The 24,338-nt window shown below is 39.7% G+C and overlaps 1 protein-coding gene across 3 annotated transcripts in view; it reads left to right on the top strand.

Annotated features, from left to right (window-relative positions):
• Positions 1 to 24,338, top strand: part of LOC120552510 (cadherin-7-like) — a 160,044-nt gene that overhangs the window by 59,795 nt on the left and 75,911 nt on the right. Inside the window, exons 1-2 of one of the 3 annotated variants that reach the window (XM_039790632.1) lie at positions 4,374 to 4,529; positions 9,378 to 9,960. In XM_039790632.1, the coding sequence (XP_039646566.1) occupies positions 9,724 to 9,960 (237 nt within the window). In that variant the 5' untranslated portion in view covers positions 4,374 to 4,529; positions 9,378 to 9,723. Of the gene's footprint in view, positions 1 to 4,373; positions 4,739 to 9,377; positions 9,961 to 24,338 lie in introns of those variants that run through there. The other 2 variants (XM_039790631.1, XM_039790630.1) reach the window with 2 other exon arrangements.

Raw genomic sequence — 24,338 nt, 5'->3', positions numbered from 1 at the left:
TAAATGTCCACTGGGGAAATCAATACCTTATTTACAGCTGAAATTGGCCAGTCAATGTACCAATCATCTGTTTCCAATGACAGGGAAAGGCAGTTACTGGAATTATAATGTCAATTGTCTTTTAGCAGGTCTGAGATTGACCAGCGGTTACCATTACTTATCTTACTGTTTAGTAGAGGCGATTCGATTACGATTATCATGTATGCGATTCAATTCGATCGATATCTCGATGCATCACGATGCGTCAGATACATTTTTCTATTAAAGCCATGTAGGATATTTAATTCATAGCTTTTCAAGCTTCAAAAACTAAACATTCTGCAGTGCTCTTATACTAAATAAATTGGATACATAAAACTACAGCACTGAGCACATGGCACTTCCTGAATGTGCAAAACATAACAGAATATGTAAACGGGCCTACATTAAATTAAACAGAAATAATCGATTATGAGCCTGAGATTATCGATGCAGCATCGTCCATGTCCACGATTCGATGCATCGATTATTTGATTAATTTCAATACCTCTACTGTTTAGAGTATTTATTCATATGATATTTTATCAGTTAGAGCAGTAATATCCAACCAGGGGTAATTGTACCACAAAGGGTACTTCTTCATATGTCAGGGGGTACATGGAAAGACATAGTTCAACTAATTAAAAAAATAGAAATAAAAAAAAAAAATAGAAATAAAAATTTGATTAAAAAAGATATACCTGTATATTGAGTCAGCTGTAGCTCTGAACTCTACATGTTGTGGTTGAGAGTTAAAACTAGTTAGCAAGCGAGAGATGTCTAAACAGTTAGCTAAAAGTAATGGATGAACCTGTAAATTAGTTAGCTAAATGTAATGGATAAACGGTTAAAATAGTTAGCTAATTGTAATGGATAAACAGTTAAAATAGTTAGCTAATTGTAATGGATAAACAGTTAAATTAGTTAGCTAAATGTAATGGATAAACATTTAAAATAGTTAGCTAAGTGTAATGGATAAACAGCTAACTATTTTAACTGTTTATCCATTACAATTAGCTAACTATTTTCACTAAGTGTAATGGATAAACAGTTAGCTAATGGATAAATAGTCAAGATAGCTAGAAGTAATAGATAACGTTTTGAAATATAGCTAAATAAGATAAGATAGACTTTATTAATCCCGCACTGGGGAAATTCCTGTGCTACAGCAGCTCAAAAGAAAAAAATGTACACACAACAGAATAACACAAATACACATGAAGTAGACATAGGAGAGAAATACCCAAAACTTTACTGAAAAGGCTCAGAGCTGCTGCAACAGGCTACCACTCACGTGGCACCATAGATATAAGGTTAAAACAGATAAACCTAGCTAAAAGTAACGGATGAACATATACAGTATAAATACTATAGAAAGTACTAAATAAATGGATAGGCCTGATTGCCTTTTATTACTGCCTTTTAAAGGTCCCATGGAATGAAAATTTCCCTTTATGAGGTTTTTTAACATTAATATGAGTTCCCCCAGCCTGCCTATGGTCCCCCAGTGGCTAGAAATGGTGATAGGTGTAAACCGAGCCCTGGGTATCCTGCTCTGCCTTTGAGAAAATGAAAGCTCAGATGGGCCGATCTGGAATCTTCTCCTTATGAGGTCATAAGGAGCAAGGTTACCTCCCCTTTCTCTGCTTTGCCCGCCCAGAGAATTTGGCCCGCCCATGACAAAGAGAGAAACATCATGGCTTTCAAACAAGCAAAGTGGCAGTTGGTCAAGGCCACACCCACCCTCCACCTTGCCCCCCTCCTCCTCAATAGCTACAGACATAGAAATGGCATGTCCTAAGGAAAGCTCATTGTGGGACTGGCTCTAGTGGCTGTAATTCTGCACCAAGGCTGAATTTCGGGAAAGAGACTTCAGATACAGTATTAGGGGACCACTAAGGTTTATATAAAAGCATCCAAAAAGCAGCATGTCATGGGACCTTTAAGATAAAATATTTAATGAATACTTCATGTATGTTGTATGTCTATTGCACTACGGCCCTGGTGACACTATATTTCGTTCTTTTCTTTACATGCTGGTAAGGAGAAGTAATGACAATGAAAGCACTTTAACTTAGCAGTTGAGATAGTTATCAAGAATAATGGAGATGTCTAGCTTCAGTCATTCTAAGTGATAATACAAATGCAAACTTGACCAGACCACCCAAACATTTATAGTTCTTGATGAAAACATTATTATTGGCTAACAATATCTGTACAATATCTAACAACAATATCTGACTGTGTTTAGAGCCATAATGTATAAATGCAGCTACTGAGATGCATTATATATACTGTAGGGCTGGGTATCTTTCAAATATTTTTTAATACCAGTACAGATACCAATACTGTGACTTCAATACTGGTTCCTAAACGATACTTTTTTTTGATACCAGTTTTATAAAATCCATTTTAACAAAAAGAAATTACAACATTACACATCATGGCATAAATCTTTTTATTTATTCATCAGCTCCTACTACGTGCGTAACGTAGAGTTTTTCAATGTGTAACGTTAGGCAGCCAATCACCAGCATTATTAGATCTTGGTAGAAGCATGCTGCATGCTTATTGGCTCACTGACTCCGATGAGATTTACTCCTTAGGTATTGAAATTTGGTATTGAATGACGAGGCATTTTTCGGTACCCAGCCCTAATTATATAGTGACAAATATTATGCAGAAACCTAACTTGATTGTCCTCGGAGGTCATATTTTATGAATGCTCAAAAAGCCGCTTCAGTAAACCTTCACTGTTTTTCTTGTTAGTCTGTGAACAAAAAGACCCATCGAGCGGTGTGTCACAGGGGAGCAGATAACAGTCGGCCAGGTGAGCCGAGGTCAGAGCATCCTGGTGCGGGGAGGAGGTTGGGGGGTTGGAGATGTAATGGAGGCATGGCAGTTAAATGCCGGGGCTGGCCGCAGGATCCAGAGGGAGCGGGACGCGGGCCACATCACCTCAGGCATCTCCTGACCGCTAGTGATTGATGGGGAAGAGCTGACGAGCTGGGCTCCCAATGTCACTCTCCAATTAAATAACTCACTGCTGAACTGCAGCCCCCCCACCCCCTCTACTCATCCCCTCCTGTGAGACACCTCCCTCTTCTCCTCCCTTTCACCTCTCCCTCCATTATCACACACCCACTCTCCCTCTGTACTCTGTCTCTCTTGAAGTTGAGTTCTTATTTAGTCCAGCTTTCCTCACCTTTATCTTCTTGGCTTTATGCTCCTTTACTGTTCCCTTTGCCTCCAACAACATTGTTCTTCCTCTCATTCCACTGCATTGTGCTGTAGCTTATTTTTACCTGTCCATTGTCCCATGTGTCTAATTTCATCTTTGCTAACTGCCCTTCCTGGTATGACAGACAGAGGCTGCTCTTTCTATCAGTTTGGGCCAGTGCTCCTTTTCCTAAATGACTGAAAAGAGCTGCACAATTGTAATTTATCTGTCTCAAAAATGCAAAAAGCATGATGAAAAACACAGAAGATCCTTCTTGGGTGACTAATGATCAGGACTGTGTTTAAGGTGAAATGTAATGTTGACTTATGTGAGAACAGGTGTAAATATTGTGAAATAATGCATGTAAAAATTAGAGTTCAAACTGTTTACACTGCCAAGGCTGCAAGAGAATAGTTTTATATTCTGTGCAAATGCATGGGTTATGAAATAGAGATGCCGGCGTGATATTTTTATGTTTACTGTCACTAATTAGGAATGTAACTAATACTGGTTCGGTTTCAAAGGTCTGTGTAGAGGTGCAGTAGAGAGCCCAGCCTCGTGCTGCATTCCTCTGTCACTGCAGGAGCTCAGTTGGCAGCTAATTGGATGAAAAACAAAACTCTGAATAGAAAGTAGAGCCCAGATATCCAGATGTGGAAGTACACTTCAAAAATTGGGTCTTTAAGAAGTCAATTTGTAAAGTATGAGTAATGCAAGTAAAAAGAAGGAAAGATGGAATTTATTTGCACACAAAAAAGTAATGTAGCCTAATTCTTTTTTTGTGTAATTATTTTATGTGACTTGCAGGATTTAATACATTCTCAGTGTGAAGGGGGAGGTGTTCAATCCCTCTCATTGGTGGAAGGTGTCAATAATTTTGTATTGATTTTCTCTTCACCAGCATGGAAATCATTTAGCAGTTCGCATGCCATCTGCTGCCAAAAACCTGGCAGGTTTGGAAATTCGGCTCCTCATTCCCTCCGGCCAAAACGCTGCGTGTGTTTCTGGCTCCCACCTCGGCAAATTATTTTGGTCAAACTATTTCGACAGGCTCTCTCCACTTCAGTCGGCGAGGATTTGGCTCAGATGAGAGCGTTTCCTGTCTCGGCCGGCGCTCCGACTCTCCTCGCTGCTGCGCGTCCCCTGTTGCCTATGTAAGAGAGCGATAGATACATACAACCCTGCAGCTGGGGTTCCCTGCACAGAGGCAGCACTGCGCAGGATACGGAGAGAGAGAGGGAGAGAGAGAGAGAGAAAAAGAGGGATCAGACTTGCCACATCCCTGCCAAGGGTGAGCATTTTTACGCGCGATCCAGTAGCCGGTGTCCGGCAGCCCTGCTCTGCCATCAGGACTAATTTCATCATGAAAACTTGTAAACTCTTTTTATTCACATAAGCTGTTTTTGTCTATTTGCTGCGTGGAGAGAGAGAGAAAAGGAAACACAACTTTTAGCACCAGACACCATCTGTGCGTCGGTGAAGTTATTCCATCTTCTTTTGGTGAGTGATTCCAATAGATTTTTAAAGCGCATTAAGGACAGTTTTAATCACCCTACAATGCATCGCAGTTCATCCATGGTCTACTTGTGTATTCTGTGCGTTTTTGTCCCGTGGCTTATTCTGTAATTAGTATTCCATGGACACAGGTTTCCTGCGGCGGCCGCTCACTAAGCTTTTTACTGTCGGTGTTTCCGTGCTGCTTGTATCCCCATATGCTTTGCATGTGTGCGTTTTTGCCACCGTCCCTTGACTGTCCACTCACCGCTTCTCCGAACCCCGAAGTTGTTAAGATGTTTAATCGATCTGTGTTAATGATGCCAGCTGTTTTTGTATCGGACAAAAACGTCTTTTTATCGATTCGGGAACAGGTGCGCCCCTGCGAACTTTTTCTGCATGGTGCAGGTGTTGACAGCTAATGCGCAATGACTGATACTTAACAGGAGGGTCAAAGCAGTCCGGTCACATCGGTGCGCAAGGCCGGGCACAGGGCTACCTGCTGATTTACACTGCAAAGAGTCCATGTCAAAGAGTCGCTGAGTGCACAACTGGGCTGCAAGATCTCATATTATTAATGAGAGGTGATGAAAACTGCAAGCAGGGTAAAAACCAGTACTGCTAGATCATTCAAATTAAGGCTTTTCTAAATTAAAAGATCTGCCCTATTTCAGATTAATATACCTCCACGTTTCCAGGAAATTCATGAAACTAATAACTGTAGTGGGAATAAGAGGAAGAATTTGGCAGGATGCTTCACTTGTTAAAGGACAAAGAATAGATCCATATACAATGATGGACCTTTATTGCAGTGCAGTTTTATTTTGAAGCAAAATGCATCAACTTATATGAGACCTCTGACTGTGCAAAACGGCAAATGTGTCTTTTGTTGCCTGTAAGTCCTGTATAGTCCCCACAGTGAGTGGAATATACAATGAGATATAGTACCACCAGCAGCATTTCTCATTTATTTTGATCATGTTGCTGCAAGGACAGGAAGGCATATGTTTGTGTCTTGAAGTTAGGGTCTCAGTTTAAAGTCTTTAAAAAAAAAAAAAACATTTCTAAAATACTCATTCATTAAACAGATATGGTTTTTGCTTTTTTTTATCATGGGAATATGAATTGAAATACACAAAATGGGATTATTTCAGTGTCACACCTCTGCCATTTGCATTGGTCAATTATCCACTTGCTGTTTGGTAGACAGACCAGCAGTGCTTCATCGCGAAACCCTATAGCATCTTTTCATGAGCAATATAACAAGAAAAGGCAAACACAGCATGTGTATTGAACTCTAAAAAGCCCTCTATTGAACTCTTTACAGATGTTGCATTGGGGCTTTTCCTCGCAGCAACGTACACACGACTTTCAGTCAGCCTCAAATCTACTAGTGAAGGATGCGAGAGGAATTCAAATGAATGCGAGATGAGGTATCGGAAATGTGGAGAGACCACCCTTCAACCGGGTTCAAGTTCCCGCGTCAGCAAGACTCTGTCTGTACTGTTAGGTGTCCTTGAAGACCCAGCAGCTACAGGGTAGCTGTCTCTCTGTATCTGACCCTGTGCTCTGTCTTTTCCTTGAAAGAAGACACAGAAAGAGCAAAGGTGCGGGAGAAATCAACAAAGTGCCACATTATTGAAAACTGCTCATATGCTGTCATTTTTTGAAATTACAAACAGAACTTCAAGTATCACTTAAAAAAACAAAACAAAGTCCTGATCTAGAAGTTGCTTTACCATAAAGACACCACGTACAGCCTTTATTAAGTGTCTGAAACCATTATTAACTTAAGTTCTCGGCAGTGTGTGCTCTGTATTCTGACCCATGAGTAGAAGACACTCAATGATTGAGGAGAATATGGATCAGAGGGAGCGTGTGATTGGTTACTGAGCGCTGTAGCGCTGGTAATCCTGTTGTGAGACTGGCAAATGGGATTAGAACACTGTGTGTAAGAGAAACCGAGCCGGGGGATGACTAGGAGGCTTTACATTCACGGCTTTATCTCACATTTTTACTTAATTTGGCATCATTGCTTTGACTCTTCTGCCCAACAATAAGTCTGATTCTCCACAGGGAAACATGGACTTTGGACCATTTTTGACTCGCTGTTAGACTAAAGTCTGCCAGAAGATGATATTTTGTGCTGATTTTTGAGTAATTATTAATTATTTTAGAGCTTTTTCAAAGCACCAGTATTTAGAGCATTTGACACCAAAACATTACCAGTGCTGGAACTCAGCTACTCATCAGACGACTAAAACCTTAAAACCTTTTTTTTCTTCTTCTTTTTTTACATTTTTCCCAGTCCTCCTCCTTTACATTTAGCTTTTTAACTCCACAGTCAGTCCTTATACTTGAAGTCATCAGGCCTGGTTTTGACTCCTGTACAGTGTGAAAAAAACAACTTCCGCAGAGTGAGATAATCCATCACAGTCGACATGAAGCCTTCATTTGTTTTCTTTTCGCCCCAAAGTTTCTATTGCTTTTCTGCTTCGTTGTCACTTCAGTGTGCCAGAGTCGAGTGTTTTCATATCAACGCTGAGTTAATGTATATGCTCTGCTTTACTGCCAATCACCTGAAACACCAACAGGAAGAAGAAATGAGAATATATATATAAATATATATATATATAGTCATACTCTCATGAAAAACTCGTCGCATTCATCACCCTGTATTTGTTTGCGAGTAGAGCGGCTAATTTCAATCTAGAGCTGACACCATACGCTTTTAATCTTTAAAATGATTAACAATAGAAATGTATTGACACAGTTGATTTCTCTGCTGCATGAATTGCTTAATAATTCCTACAGTAAATCAGCAAAAACCGCATTTAATAACAAGCCAATGTCAGCTGCACCCATGACTAGATCAGTGTTATCTCCAGTCTGCATCTGACTCCCACCTCTTCCAGTGTTCAGGGTGTAGCGAAATGAGAAGCATTAACCTGGCCTCCTGGCTCAAACTGACCCTGCGCTGATTTTCTCCTCCACAATAGCACCGCTGCAACCTGCCTTCACAACCCCGTGCTGCCCTGCAGCCAGATCTGCTCCACTTTCCACCTCTACCATTAAATTGTCATGCAGAGGCAGTGACTTTAAATGTGTGTGTCTGTGTGTGCGCACGTTCATGTGTTGCAGCCTTTGCGCGCTTTCTGTATTCTAGTTCATATTAAAGCAGATCAGGGGCGAATGTTTCCACAGATTTATGGCTTCTGGAAGAAAGTTTTGCCTTGTAGGGGTTTGTGTGCTTTCTGCACCTTGACCGGAAAAGTGAGGTGGGTCGGGAATTCAAGATGCTTCCATTAAGACATTTAAAAGTGAAGCACTTTTGAAATAAATGTTCAGGATGTTTCTCACAAACACCTAGGTGTCTTCAAAGGTGACAGTCATGCTGTTGTTGTTTATTTCCGTGTTGATTATTAGCACCGGATAATGACTTTGCTATGGCAAAATATAACAAATCACTTCCACAGGATGTGCGGTGTGCTGTTGTTTTTTTTATTTTCGCTAAGGGTGGGGGGAGCAGAGAGAAAGTAAAATGAGAACTGAAGAATCTGTGTGTGGGAAGAAAGAGGTCACTTTATGCCAAAGCAATTACCTTCCTCGTACAGGGCCCTGCCAATACTCTTCATAGAGGAGAAAGACAGAGAGGTCAGCGAGGAAATAAATATACGTGCGGTCGAGCTCTGTTTTCTAAACGTCTGCTTTCAGAAGACCTCCTGAAGTTAAAATGCCATTTCTGAGTCTACATCATCCCAAGATGTTTCATAAATTTGCCAGGGAGCTTTTCTGTGTGTTTTCATGCTCCTCCTTCAAAATATTTATGGAGGGAAGTCATTGTTACGTGTCAAATTAGACAGATAATACAAGCGCTATTAAAGTTCATGTAATTGCTCAACTATTCAGGACTGCCAGGATATGTTGTGACATGAAGAATATCCATCAGCAGCAGATGCTTTTCTCTGCTTTGACAAGTCTTCATGTCCTGGCATCTTAGGGGGAGCTGTCACGGTATGGCGACGGCAGGGAGACAGATCCCCTCGCATGTGCTCAGGCCGGCGAACAGACTGCTATGGGGTAGAGGTCAGGAGCGCTCGGGCCATCATGCTGCTGACAGCTCAGATTTATTTTTAATCTCGGTGATGAGAGCTTGCCACACAGATCATGTGGCTTGTTAGTGTGGAGTGGCGAGCCCCTCCACCATTATGCCCCGCTCCCTATACAAAGACAATGTGACAAAATAATAACCTTGGTGAGGTAAAGCCTGGATAATTGGGAGCTAGCTGAATGGCATTTGATTGTTTTTCAAAGCAGCCAGCAGGTCATTTTCCCTTCGCATCTTACCTTTATTAACATTTTGACCTCGTCTCAATCGTTCTATGCCCTGTGTGCAGGTGAAGGACTTTGTGGTGATTGTATGTACAATAATCATTGTCTATTCATTTTTGACCAATTTCTCCACGATTGGTAAAAAAACATCATTATCATTGCATCAGCAAGCACATTACTTGCTGTCTGAAGTGACTGCGGTCACAGAGGCAATTTTGCTGATGGTACTTTCTCTCTTCTCTCCTCTATTTGTCTCTCTCGCTCTCTTTTTCCCTCTCCCTCTCTCTCTTTCTCTCTCTCTCTGTTCTGATAGGTGCCAATTATACAGCCTGCGTGTTGAAGCCTGCCCGGTCGCAACTGACCCTGTTACCCAGCTTTAATGTCAACTCTTTGGCTCCTAAGTGGAGGGAATTACCCCACTTTTAGTCGCCAATCAGGAAAAGAAGAAGAGCAACACAGCAAAATGCAGAGCTTGACTCTTTTTTAACCCATGCGCTCTTTTCAGTGTCTGACTGCTCTTGCTCTTTGGTGAAACAGGGTCAGGACTGTGTGGATAAAACCCTGAGGGTTTTGACATTTCAGCCTCACTGTGTTTTTTTTTATATATATATATACTTTTGCTCCTCCTCTGGCCTCGGTGCTTTTTGGAAAGGGCCCAGATGATGGGGGGGCGTTGCTCAGGCATATGCAGAGCCCTGGCTCTCTTGGCACTCCTGTTTCCCTTGCGAGAGAGGGGCTGCTGGGGGCTGAATCCCAGCTCTGGGGATCTGGAGAAGTCCCCACACTCTGATCCAGACCCCTGGGAGGCACTGCTCAGGCACAAACGCAGCTGGGTATGGAACCAGTTCTTCGTATTGGAGGAGTACACAGGAAATGAACCACTCTATGTTGGCAAGGTAAGTGATCTGTGACGGTTAATGTGTCAGTATTAGCACGGCTTAACAATGTTGTTACATGTACATAAAATAACAATTTCAGTCTCTATTAAAAAAAAACAAAAAAAACAACAACCTCCTTATGGTAAACTGAATCACACATACCCTATTTTTGCAGATCTGGCACCAGGTTTAGTGCAAGTGTACTGTATATCAATAACCTCTTACCATAACGACCTGCAAAATCTGGGACACAGCAGTGTTTTACGGAGTCGTACATATTCCCAATGCCCTATATAAAATGTTAAACAAATGAAAAGACAAAACACAGACGGTGTAGGAAGGTATTCTGCACTTTATTCCAGCCAGGCTGAAGGATGTGCTTGCACAAATGTGCAGTTTTAGTTTAGAGGCCAGTGTATGACATGAAAAGGTAATTTGCATCGCAGTCAGTCCCCAGAAAAGGTACATACAGTATATGTATATATATTACTCAAATGTGTCTTTGTACAGTAGGTGTTCTGCCAAGGTACAAGCGGATAGATCAAGGTAATGCATGTTTTGGCAGATAAATAAGTATGAAACCTTCACAAGCTTCATCCCAAATAGCATAGTTAACATAAGGACACATGGACAAAGTGACTAAACATGCATTTATGAGATATGACAACACTTCATGTATGCAGACCAGTAGAAGAAGTGTTCAGTTACGATTTGAAAAATACTCAGTTTCAAAATGACTATTTATATTATATATTTTGGATTATAATAACTGGTGCATTAATGTGTAAGCAGCATTTTACTCTTATATGAACTGTTTTGAAGTGCTTTATATACTGCTGGGTTGTTTAATTTATAACAAGTAATTGTATTTTCATTCTTTGATTGTAAATCAGTAATGTAAGGTACTGTAAGTAAAGTACAGAACTTGAAAAACTTACTTAGTTACATTCCAGCACTGGAAGTAACTTGTAAATATGCATGTAAGATAAATGTAGCCGAGTGAAAAGTACAGAATTTCCTCCTGAATGTAGTGAAGTAGATGTACAAGACAGTATAAAATATAAAGGGTGACTTAAAATCTAGACACAAGTACCTCAAAATGTACTTAACTGCAGAACCTGAATAAAAGTACTTAGTAACAGCCCACTACTGGAATTAACTAGTTAGCTGTCAAAACAGTGTAATTTAAAAAAAAAGTACACTATTTTCTTCTGAAATGTAGTGGAGTAAAAGTATAAATTAGAATAAAATGGAAATACTAAAGTGTACAGGCACAAGTACCTCAAAAAGTACCCTTCTATTATTCTCCAGCTGTAATTAACGTCCATGATATCATGTTGAAGTTGTCTGTTGTAAATGTGCTGGTTTACACAGTGGTTGGTGTACACAAAGCTTTCAGCACCACTGTGAAAATGGACAGCTCCTGCCTAGAAAATGGCTCCAGTGTGCGTGCCGCCGTGCAGGCCAGATGGGTCCTGGATTGGTCTCTAGATCCCTGTTATCTTGGAGAATTTTCTGGTATTATTATTAAATTAGTTTTCATCTTTCCGCTCATCTGCAGGATAATCATTCTCATCTGCATGTATTTGCCGGGTCTGCTCTCACAAGCCCATTTCCTTGCTGTCTCTGAACTGGATTAGCGTCTCCATCTGGAATTAGGATACATTTGACTGTCCTATTGTTCTCCTCTCTATTCTTCGCAGAGGGATGCTGCAGGAAAGCATCTAAATCAGAATGAGTGCCTTTGTGACACTGCTGGAGTTCAGCCGTAGGTCATTTCTTGTCCAAGCGTCCACAGTATCTTAAAATCCTCTCTTGTCTGATCTGTGTGCCCCCAGATATATCTACTGTATCTGACTAGCATCTTCTGCTTGTGAACATCTGTTGTCTGATTCAGATGTGCCCTTGTCCCGTGTTTCCTATTTGAAAATTTACAGAAGAGAGCCCAGTGAAGTAGTCAGGAATTTCGATTGCTTCTTTTCCTCTACACATGCCTGTGTCTGATTGCTTTTCTTGTTAGTAAATCCTGAAAGATGTGAACAGGCTGATTATTTATTCATAGATATGTAGAGATCTTCTTATCCGCTTGGAATATATGCTTTTGCACCCTTTTTTTTTAACAGGTAGTAGGGCTGCACAATATATTGTTTTTTTTTATCATCATCGCGATAGCAAATGCCGCAATATACATATCGCGAAAGGCTGCGACATATCGCAAAAGACACTCTGAGATTTATTGGGTTAGTTTAAAGAAAATATCAGCAGAAAACTGCACTTTAAAATGTAGCTGTCATTCTTATTTTAGTGATGCCTTTTGTATTCAATTCAATGTTCAATTTCTTAAATAAAAGAACATTGGGAATTAATTCCTTTCATTTGTTTTTAATTCATGAAGAAGTTTGTTGTATTTTAGCAGAATACTGAAAGCAGCAGAAATGCAAAACAGAGTACACTTTAATATCCGTTTATGTATCGCAAGTAATATCGTTATTCAACAACGTTATCGCATATTTTCCTGATATTGTGCAGCCCTAAGAGGTGGTCTTTTTATTTTTTCCATACGTGTACTGATTGATTTGATTGATAGCAGTCTAGGGCAAAGACAGCGTGTAAAAAAACCTGACTGGCTACATCTTTACATCTGACCTCGTGCCCAAGCTCAATCTAACCCTTTCAGAAATATGAAAAAGCAGATTCAGTTACTCCCCCCAGGCAAAGCCGGCTGCCTGGGAGCTTGAGAAGCTGTCACATTATTTGTTCCCTGAGATCATAGTTGTCACATAGTGTGCATTTGTTTGGTATCACAAGGGCACGCTGCTGATGCAAAAAGTCTGGGCGGGACACCCTGACCTCGTGACTCAGTGTGAGCGCTATGGAAGGTCCTGCCACGTCAAGAGAATGACCTCACTAGAAATGAATTTGTTAGGTAGCTTCTGCAACAACAAAAAAACAACAAAAACACATGCAGCCAAAGCTTCATGCTCAGCTCTAAAATTTCCAGCAGGTTATTGGCAGAAACCGAGTGACATTAACAGCTTTTGTCATATGTGTGCGGGTATCTAATGTGATGAACAATAGGAGTCTGTGTCCAAAAAATGGCACAGTCGCGGCACAATTTGGTCATTTGTATGGCTGGAATCAAAGGGAAATATGATCTAGTAGGAAATGGGAAGTCATCATTTTGGCCTTGCTGTTCCCTTTGCATCTGCAGTCTGCCTGGCTTTAATGTATTCTGTCAGATTCTAAATTTCACAACCAAATGTCCTATTATGCCTTGGCACTCTGCCTCGGGTAAGTGTACTGGCCCAGAATCAGCTGCAGCCATATCAAGGGAGTGGAAACATACATTAAAGAACAAACTGCACAGCCTACCGCCGCAAATTGGTGACACACATTGTGAAAAAAAACGCCGGAGCAACTCATCCACTCAACAAACACTTATTCGTAAACATGATGTGATTAACACTTTTTTGCTGGGTGTTCATGTGACTAAATATTTGCAAATGTTACCAATCTGTAGCTTCTGCTGAATAAGCAATGTTAGCAGGCGTGCAGTTTTGCAACACGTTTGGATCTTTGTTTTGGAAATGCACTTTTGCTTTATACTTTGTAATGTCTCCTTTTGTATTCAATAACTTTTGATAAGGGCATTTTTCATGGATTGGTTTATGTTTTAAGTGACAGACACAGCCTTTATGCTGTATCTCATGAATGTCTTCATTTTTGCTATTCTGGCTAACCATCAGAGTAATGGATGGACTCATTTCAAGTTATTATTCAGGCTCACACTCACAGAAGGACTTCGAACACATATAATAGAACCTCAATTAGGAGCGAGAAAATGGAAAGCATCTCTTGAAAGAAGAATCTCTTATAGCTTCAAGTGAGACTAAAGAATGGAAATCACTTTTCTCACACATCGCAACACAGGAAACAGGACATTTTAATTTTCCTCTTTGCAACAAGTGTTACTGTTTGATCGTATTTATTGTAACAACCATTACGCATTTTTATGAGCATGCATCATGAGTAATTTCTGACCTGGTAGCAAGAGGCTGGTGTTGTGCATGACAGTAATTCAGTTTAACAATCAAACAATTTGCATCATGGGCATCAGGGATAATCCCACAGATAATTACAATGGAAGCTACATAGCGTGTTACTATGCAAGCTACTTCATTAGCATTCTATTAGACTCTCACTGTCACATGGGTTAGAATCATAGAGCACAGGGCGCTGCTGCAAAGGTCAGTCTCAATAGCATCTACTCACACTCGCTGGTGCCGCAAACACATCGTCGTGGCTGGGGAGTGGTGAGAGCAGCTTGCTAAGCCGGAGAGGAGAGTGATTCAAGCTGACAGGGGGGGACATCATACACACGGTATCCAGGGACAAGAGCTCACAGAGGGGGGAGCTCATGAGACGTCCTGGGGGCCTCTGGAATGGTGGGAAAGCCTTTATCAGAGCCAGGGAATCAAAGGGGATGAAAACAGCAGTGTAAACTAGACCAGAGGGTAGTTATCAGCAGGGTTGGGGAAAGGACAGGAGAGGAGCATTGTTTACACTCTCTCTCACATATAGGGGCCAAGACTGGAGTCAACATCAGCAGAGCAATGTCAGGGCAGGGCAAAGTCAAGGCAGTGCTGTGTAAACTAAGGCTGAGTCAAGACCAAAATGTGCAATAAACTGTACATTTTCATCTCTCTCTCTCTCTCTCTATATATATATATATATATATAGCTCGAGTCCAAGTCAAGTCTCAGATCTTTGAGGGGCAAGTTCAATGCAAGTCTCAAGTCTTTTGCCACGAGTCCAAGTCAAGTCTCTGGCCATCTGATCTGTCCCTAACACGGTATTGTTAAATCTTATGAATTCAAAGCATGTCCTGTAGCTACCGTCCATACAGTACAGTATCGAAAACTGTTGTGGGATAACTTTATGGGGTCTACTGCAATACAATCTGAAGAAACACAAATTAAGAACTCTGTTTCAATTTCATAACTGTATTTTTCAACATTTTGGTATCTGCACCAAATAATACATGTTTGTCTGTGTTACTAACTGGCTGTAAAGCCCAACCTCATCATGCATTACATTTTTCAGTGTTCAAAGTTTGAAAAGTTAATACACCAATCATGGTGCAAACATGTGAAAACTGATACTTTCCGTATTGCTATTTAACAACAACCTGGTGAAATATTAGCCTAAGTCTGTCACATCATATGGATACAACTATAAAGATACTATTTACCTGTTCCCAGCATTAGCACAACACTTTGCGATGGTTAGCTTGTTACCTGTGACGATATATGCTAAATGTAACGTCTCTTTCACATTAGCAAGTGACTGACCTATCTGGGTGTGTTTTGCCTGATGAAGTCTGACGTTGTTGATCCGGCATCATTTATCTTGGTGCCACACACCTTACATGTAGATGTTCGCTTACTGCCACTGTTTACCAGGAGGACTTCGTCAATGCATTTTTTTGATACGTGAGTGCGCGCACATAGGCATAACCTAGTCTGAAGTCTTTTGGGTCGAGTCTGAAGTCAAGTCTGAAGTCAGCTGTTTGTGCGACTCAAGTCCGAGTCTCAGACTCGAGTCCCCATCTCTGATATATATATATATATATATATATACACACACACACACACACATACAGTATATGAGCATCTTTAATGGGTCAGCAGAGAATGTAATCCACCCTTCAACATCCAACTAAAGTAATATACTGTGGTAAAAAAAAGAGCTCAGTTACCAGTCTCTGTAAATATATATATTCACATGCACATTCATTGAGATAGATAGATAGATAGATAGATAGATAGATAGATAGATACTTTGTTGATCCACAAGGTGAAATTCAAGGTCCCAGTAGCTTAAAGACATCACACACAACATACACATACATCATAAACAGGATGATAAAATAACAACTCCCCTGAATAATATGGACAATAAAAGAAAATATACCAAATAAAAAATCCACATGAATGTACTCAGGGATGTATAAGCATTTACGAAGTTGACACCATTAGACACATGCATCCTAGTGTGTAAGCAACCTTATTTTGTACCATAAACCTCACCAAACGAAACTAGACCGTTTGCCACTTTAACCACAGTGAAAGTTGCAAAATAGATTTGATTGTATTATCTTGGCCAGTGGTTCTCAAACTTTTTTCAATATTGTACCCTCTTTGAATTGCTTTTTTAAGCCAAGTACCCCCTGACCAGCGCAAAACATTTTTGGTAGAAAAAAAAAGTCTCTATAAAGAGGTACAATACAGCGCTAGCAGTGATAGATTCACTAAACAACAGCCTTTTTTACACAAAAAGATTTAAATGCTACATTTCAAATGTTAAGAATCCATCACTTAATTAATTAATTATTATAGTATTATTTTAGGAATAATGCATGACATATTTTTTAATTAGCATTTTTGCAAAAATTTCACGTACCCCCTGCAGTACTCCAAAGTACCCCTACGGGTACACGTACCCCCATTTGAGAAACACTGATCTAGGCTACCTGTATGGCAGATCCAGTGTCAGTTTTTGGGAATATATTAATGACATCATAGTTAAATCACAAATTTGACATTTTTAGAAATACGCTGATTTCATTTCTGTGCAGAGTCAGATACAAAAATCAATACCGCTCTCAAGTCTGTCTGTTAAGTATGAAGCTACAGCCAGCTAGCTTAGCTTAGCATAAAGACTGGAAAGAGGGGGAAACTGCTAGCCTGGCTCTGTCTGAAGAAGTCAGCACCTATAGAGTAAAAACAATTTATAGAGGTTTGCATGCCAGACTATTTCCCGGCTCGTAAACAGGAATATTAGTGGAATATTCACTTTCATTAGCCATGTAAACAGCTTAGTCGGAATATTGTCTTTTTCGGAATAAGAGCAAAAACCGGAATATTATGTGCATGTAAACATAGTCACTGATAATGGTGTAAGTGTTCTAGGGCTTTGACTCCGAACTTCGTTATTCAAATATAATTGGAATATAAAAAAATAATGATATTCAAATGAATATTAGGCTTCCCTTAGTATTCGAACCTGTTATGGGAAATATTTTTTGTAAATGTGTTTGCCCTTATTCCTGCAGCAAAACTGCCAGTAGAGTGAGACAGATGTCAATCAAGCACAGTTTGAACACGCCCACGCAGTCCTGGGAAAGGTTTAAACAGGCAACATCAGTTAAAACATCTGAGTGGGCAGACTGGGGGTCTGCAGGGGCTTGCAGCTGCTTCAACCCATAAACTCTAAAGCCGAGTTTGCTCCAGTGAGTAGCTTACACACTCTAAATTTGATTAGTCTGTCAAATTTAAAAGGTTGGGTAACACTTTACTTGAAGGTATCGACATAATCGTGACATGACACTGTCATGAACGTGTCATAAACGTTATAAACAAGTCATAAACGTTTATGACTTCTGCCATTAAGTGTCATTCGGTTTTTGTCATGACAAGATGACATTGTTTTTGGTTGTCTTGATTATGACAACTTGACAATAACCAGAATGACTTTACCAGGATGTCTTTGACATAATGTCATCCTGTTTAATGTCAAGTTGTCTTAATAAGGACACTCCAAAGAAATGTAATGTCAAGTTGTCATGACAAATACATCTTCTGGTAATGTCATCCTGGTTAATGTCAAGTTGTCATTACAAAGACATCCCAAACTAATTTAATGTCAACTTGTCATGACCAAGACAACTTCTGGTAATGTCACTTTAATTAATGTCAACTTGTCATAATCAAGACAACCCAAACAATTTCAACTTGTCATGACAAAAACCAAATAACACTTAATGACAGAAGTCATAAACGTTTATGACTTGTTTATAACGTTTATGACACGTTCATCACAGTGTCATATCACGATTATGTCGATACCTTCAAGGAAAGTGTTACTAAAGGTAAGACAGCCACTGTGCATGAAATGAACTACAGCCCAGCATTTTCTTCTTTGTTTACAGCATGTTTTCTAAAAAAAAAAAAAAAGAAAAAAAACCTGTCCCAGGCAAAGTAGGCAGGAGATGAAGACATTTTGAAAAAAGGGGTGTTGGTCTTGTGCTGTGATTTACGTCTCATACGTTTACACTTACCACAGAAGCAGTTTGTCTTTTTGGCAAACTTAAGTTGTTATTTACAGCTTGGATTTACTCACTCTCCCCCTCTCACCTCTCTGCTTCAGTTCTTCACATTTATGGTGGTCTGTTGATGGCTTGATGAAAAACAAAGTACATCATTGTGGCATTTGGATGTGCTGTATCAGATAAATATTCTTTCTTGTACTGCAACTTAATTAAATATGAAGGAATATCGTGGGAGAGAGGGAGTTGTGAGATAGTTTGAAGTTGTGTTTTATTTTAAGTTTTCTATCCGAATCCTCTTTTAAAGTGTGTTTTTTTTTGTCTGCTGAAGTTTCCTGAAGTGCTGATGTATTGGATTTTCCACATCCCCAACAGGTCTAATCTTGAATAATTCAAGAGAGGTCCTCCGCCTGTGCTGAGAGTATAGACGCACTATGAATACACACAGAATTTAAGTTTTAAGATTTAAGATTTCTCTATTTTCCCTCTACAAAGTGGATAACAGGTGGCCTGGAGACTATTGTGTTTGGTATAATGGTGGTATTTAGCATTCTTCTCCATGTCATCGAGTAATGTAAGCATGGCAGGGGGTCAACTTACAACCTACAGGCAGTAAGTAGTAGCAGCAAAGAAGTCCATTAAATGTCTGCCACTTGTTCCTCTGAGAAGATTTTGTGGTTTAAAGAAGGGGTCTTCAACGTCAGCCTTAGCTGAAAAAGAGCAGGGACCCCTATATAAAATGTATAGAATTGAGAGGCATATTAAACTGGGCCTACAATAACGTGTAGGGCAGCCTAGAGCCTTTAGATATACCTTTTTATGGGGCATACAATAGTAAGGTGTTAAAATAATAATTGTTGACATATTCATACAGTATATTTATACATCATTATTTAATGTTAAAATGTGGAACAGTAACTGTATCTGATATAGTGATATTGCACTGTTCCTTCCCTCTCTTTTGTATATTTTTTGTAAAATTGTAAATTATATTGTATTGTTATACTGTACACTTAACAGTATTTTTTTATATATTTCTTACTGTCAATTCTGTTTTTATTCTTTATATGTTAAGTGAGAGTTCTACTTTGAGAGCAAAGATTAACCGGAGTCAAATTCCTTGTTTGTTTACGCAGACCTGTCCAATAAAGCTGATTCTGATTTCTGACAAATAATATGTTGGATTAATGTATATTTTCAGTTTAAATATAAATATATATACAATATACTGTATATATACAGTATGTGTATATATATATATATATATATATATATAAACTATCAAACAATAATTTGGTGGCCTCCCCTACCCCCTGTTGAAGATCTCTGGTTTAAAGTAGAGGCAGGAAGACATTTATCTTTTGTGAAATATATCCTTATTACATGAAAGTGCCCATATTATGAAAAAAATGTGCATACAAACTTGGAGAAAAAACAAACATCCATGCTGTTTTGAGTGAGATACGGGTTTCTGAATGTAACCTGCCTTCAGTCTCTGTTCAAAATCTGCAGGGTTTTCTACATCACTAGCCAAAACGAGGGGGCTAAACCATGCTAGCGCTTAGCCCCCTCGTTCTCAATGGCAAAACATTGCTACAACACACACAAGTTCAGCATAATCTACAAAAGATCTAGTTACATGTCGCTGTTCTGCAGGTATTCCACGCAAAGTTGGAAGTGCGCCCTTGTTTAGAAGAAGTCTCACGGCTAATCCTGCCTCTAACTGAAGTTAGAGAAAAAGCAAGCTAGCAGTTGGGAGCCATACCTAGCTACTGCACATGTGCCACTGCCAACAAAGATGTTACAGAAGTGAGATGTCTCACTCTGTAGCTAAAACAGAGACCTGACACAGGGTGAAAAGAGGAGCTGCAGCAATGTGCAGTACAACAAAAATATGGTGTTTATAGAAAATTAAACCATGTAAACCTATTCTGGTACAACCTCAAAATACAATTATGAACCTGAAAATGAGCATAATATGGCCACTTTAAGTTTTCTCATCTCTCATATTACTACAGATACTTCAGAGGATTGCTCATTGTGTCAAGCGTGTTTGGAGATTGATTCATTATGTATTACCCTCTGTTGCTTATGGGACCCCAGGTTTAAAGTCTATCAAACCTGCGTTGACTCTTAACAAACATTGAAGCCCCGTAGCAATCCGATTATTCCCCACTTTCAGCTGTAGTCTAATTTCAGAATCACCCATCTAGGTGAGAAACTTGGTTTCCTTTTTCATGTAAAGGGAGGAAGAATAATTTGATGAACAGAAGTAGATTTGTGAAGGTGAAACCCAATAACTTGGAACAGTATAACCGTATCTGTGTTTCTTGGAGTTGTTGCATGTAACGTTATGCTGTAAAAGTACTATTGAAGGAACACTACACTAATAAGTCCTAATGTGTTGTACTTCTAGACTATCCAGAGGAACACCTTTTGGACCATAAAATGCAACGGTAATGCAGTGGAAAGCTAGCAAGTGAGCAGAGAAGATGAAATTAGCTAAAAGTAATGGAAAATTGGTCAAAATGTCCACCTTCTGCCACTTTATGCACTAAGTATGACTTCAGATTTTTACCAAACCTACTGAAACAATACAAAAAGTCTACAGCCACTCTAGCAGCTCTCTAAGCCTGCTAAATGCTAACATCAGCATGCTAACATGCTCACAGGGACGACACTAACATGCACATTTTTGGCAGGAATATTGTTGACATGTAAACATGCAAACAAACACAAAATACAGCTGACGCTGATGGGAATGTCATTAATTTAGCAGATATTCGGGAGTATTGGGACAAATTGTTATATTTGAACATGAATGTTTGTACAAAATTTCATGGCAATCCATCCAATAGTTGTTGAGCTATTTCAGTCTGTGCCAAAGCGGAGTTCCATCCCTGGAGCCGCGCCGTTTACATGGCTAAAAATGTTGTATCTATATCCACTTTTATTATTAATAGCGTGAAATGTGTTTAAAATCAATTCAATTGCCGATGCAGGGTGGAGCTGGTTTGACAGGGCTATGAACAGACGTGGCACTACCCCATCTCTTATTGACAATAATGAATTGCTAAAACAAACTGGTGGTTTGTGTGATTTACATCAATGGTAGAAAGTCTTAATAACAATTTGCATGCACATCTTTGTTTACAATAGTGCACTGAGGGTTAATTGTGATGTCATACCGTTTTTTGGAAATGGTAGAAGAGGAAGAAATACATAAACGAGTTATCCGACTTCCTCACCTTAACTTGATTACTCTCAAATATCTGCGTGTGTGTGTGTGTTGTGTAAACGTGTTCAAATTGCAGCTCTGCTTAAGTAACCTGAAACCTCCTCTCCGCCATCCCCTACACACACACACACACACACACACACACACACACACACACACACACACACACACACACACACACACACACACACACACACACACACACACACACACACACACACTTTATACAACCCAACCCCCACATATCCTCCTCTAGACATTTACCATCCAATAGAGCAAGGGACCCTAATATGCTAAAACTGGGCATGCATTGGCCACCTCTCGCTGTAATTAAATTCAGTCATAATGAATCATAGCCCATAATCCTAAAACAGGCTATATTTCCACAGGGAGGAGAAATGACCTACATGTACTGCAAAAGCTCTTAGTATAGCCTTTCTACTACATCTTTCTTACTTGGAAGTTGCTCTGAAGGTATGACAAACTTCACTTTGAGCTGTGTTGAAAGTAAATGCGGCTGGCTTATTTCCATATCAGTGCTGTTCATTTATATATACATATCACACAGGGCGTCCTTAACAAAATCAGGTAGCAGTTTCAAAAGACTCAAAGCAAGTCATGTCACAGTTTGCAAGTATTTCTTAGTAATGCGGTCAATTTTTATTTATTTTTTACTTTTTGTGTTCTAGTTCCAGCTAATGTTTTGTGACTGAATAGCAATATGATGTGCAGCAGCTCGCAGCAGCTCATTGCTCTGTGGAGAAAGAAGCCATGCATAGTAACACCAGGCAATTAGAGTATTGTATGAGCCAGTCATCGGACTAATGTTGGTGATTCACAATGGTGCCTCTGTAGCTTTTGCTCTTGGAGGTGTATTTTATCATTTGCAGACCACGTTGGTAGCAGCCCAAGAAGCTGTCACCGGTTCATTGTGAGAAAAAAAAATACACTTGGCAGCAGGAGAACACAGAGATAATGCACACTTTGTTTTTCTGTTTTGAATGGCCACGGGTAAAGAAGAAATAGTGCACTTGGTTGCATTAATTACGATTTTTTGTTTTGTGTGTGTGAATCATTGTGTTGAATTTATTATTATTTTTTTCTTATTTAATTACACATAGTCACTAATTGCATCAGAGAATGTAACATTTTTAATTCAAGCTTTTATTTTGGCTAAATAATGGGCCTCCACTATTAATCATGTGGTACTGGAAATTTTTTTTTTCATCTGGGCTGAGATATATAAAAATCGTTATTAACGATTATTAATTTGGCAGCCCTAATATTTATAGATATGTATATATATCGAATTTTTTTAACGTGCTTTTAACGCCCACACGTTCTGTGATTTCGCTCAGTAGTTAGGGAAATCAGGAAGCAGCAGCAGTAATGTTGTGGACAGTGTTGCCAACTTGGCGACTTTATCGCTAGATTGGGGGGTGGGGGGTGCTGCAGCAGAGACGAGACGCGGAACGGGAGTGGGTCTTACGGATCTTATAATACACCCATGATGAGTGGATGTCTAACAGAAACAAAGGACCTTGAGCAGAAATGGATAAATAAAAGTGTCTTTTAAATGGCAAGTTGAGTTTCAAAGCCCTTCCAGATGGTTCTCTCCACAACACTAAAGATATTTGCATGTACGTCCAGTCTCTAATGGCGTTTTTCCATTACATGGTACCTGCTCGACTCGCCTCGACTCTACTCACCTTTTTTGGTTTTCCATTATGAAAAAAAGTCCCTGGTACCTGCCAACAGGTACTTTTTTTAGTATCACCTCCGTCGAGGTTCCAAGCGAGCTGAGGCGTTAATGAGGAGTCTGCAGCTACCAACCTTAACGTTACCTTAGTCAGTGACACCGACGTCAACAATAACGTGAGTAACGAAACACATGGATGGCCTGACTGTTGGTCAAGGGACCAAATTATGTATTTTTGCTCCACGAACAGCTGGCTCGTTTTTAAAGATAACAAACTGGGCTGCAAAACATGGAGCAGCGTCACTTGTGTCACTTGCCGGCCAGACAGAGAGGGGACTAAAGCTGTCAAGAGAATGACTGACACACACACACACACACACACACACACACACACACACACACACACACACACACACACACACACACAATCAATACAAATGCATACATTTATGTTGTTAATAAATAACAATACATTGTTGTTGTACCAGCAATATCTCCAAGGTTTGTTTTTCACTGTAGAAATCTCAAATGTCATAATGATTTGCCAATGCAAGAGAGTACCGGCACCTTTTTTTTCTGAACCAAAGTGGTGGACTGACAGACTCTGACCATGAAAGTGAAGCGAGGGAAACTAGGTTGTGTCACTTTGTTCAAAGCAAATGATCTAGGAAATAATCAGAATGCAAGAAGTGACCTTTGCCGTTCTGTCTCTTCATCTGAAATAACAGGCGTGGCTGTAAAAGCACAATTGCTTGATTCAGATTTCGGGTGCTTCACTGAACAAAACTAACCCCCCTCATTACTGACTCCACATGACGGATTTTGGAAATTTGATCCAGTCTGGATCAGGCTTTCGAAGCCCGCGGCTGATTGATGAAATTCAGAACCACAATAACTGTATTGGAAAGAGCTGGTGGCTGAATCAATTCGGTTTCTTTTCATTCTCTTACCCAAAAGCTTTAATTCAATTTCAGGGATAAGTGGATCTTAGCTGGTGCAGAAAATGTTGTGTAGTAGTTTTTCTTGCTCATACTGGACTCGACTAGTTATTTTAATGCCCATAAAAAGATTATTTTTCCTTTTTAATATGACATGCTCTTAACTTGCCACAAAACTTGTCTGTGATCCCTTTCTTCTTATTTAACTTTCTTCCTATTCTATGAAAGTGTTTCTACCATACAAATTTCTGTAAAAGTACTACTTTTATAACAATTTCTGTATTAAACTTTACTTCCAGCCAAAAGGACCTTTGCCTTAAGCTAAGACGATTGGTTAGGGCCTATATACAATGTGAACTAAAGGTGCAACACAAATTATTTCCCCTCCATTCAGACCAAATTTCAGTCCATTTT

The sequence above is a fragment of the Perca fluviatilis genome, chromosome 22 (assembly GCF_010015445.1).
Source record: "Perca fluviatilis chromosome 22, GENO_Pfluv_1.0, whole genome shotgun sequence".
Taxonomy (NCBI): Eukaryota; Metazoa; Chordata; class Actinopteri; order Perciformes; family Percidae; genus Perca; species Perca fluviatilis.
This window is presented reverse-complemented; position numbering and strand designations above follow the sequence as displayed.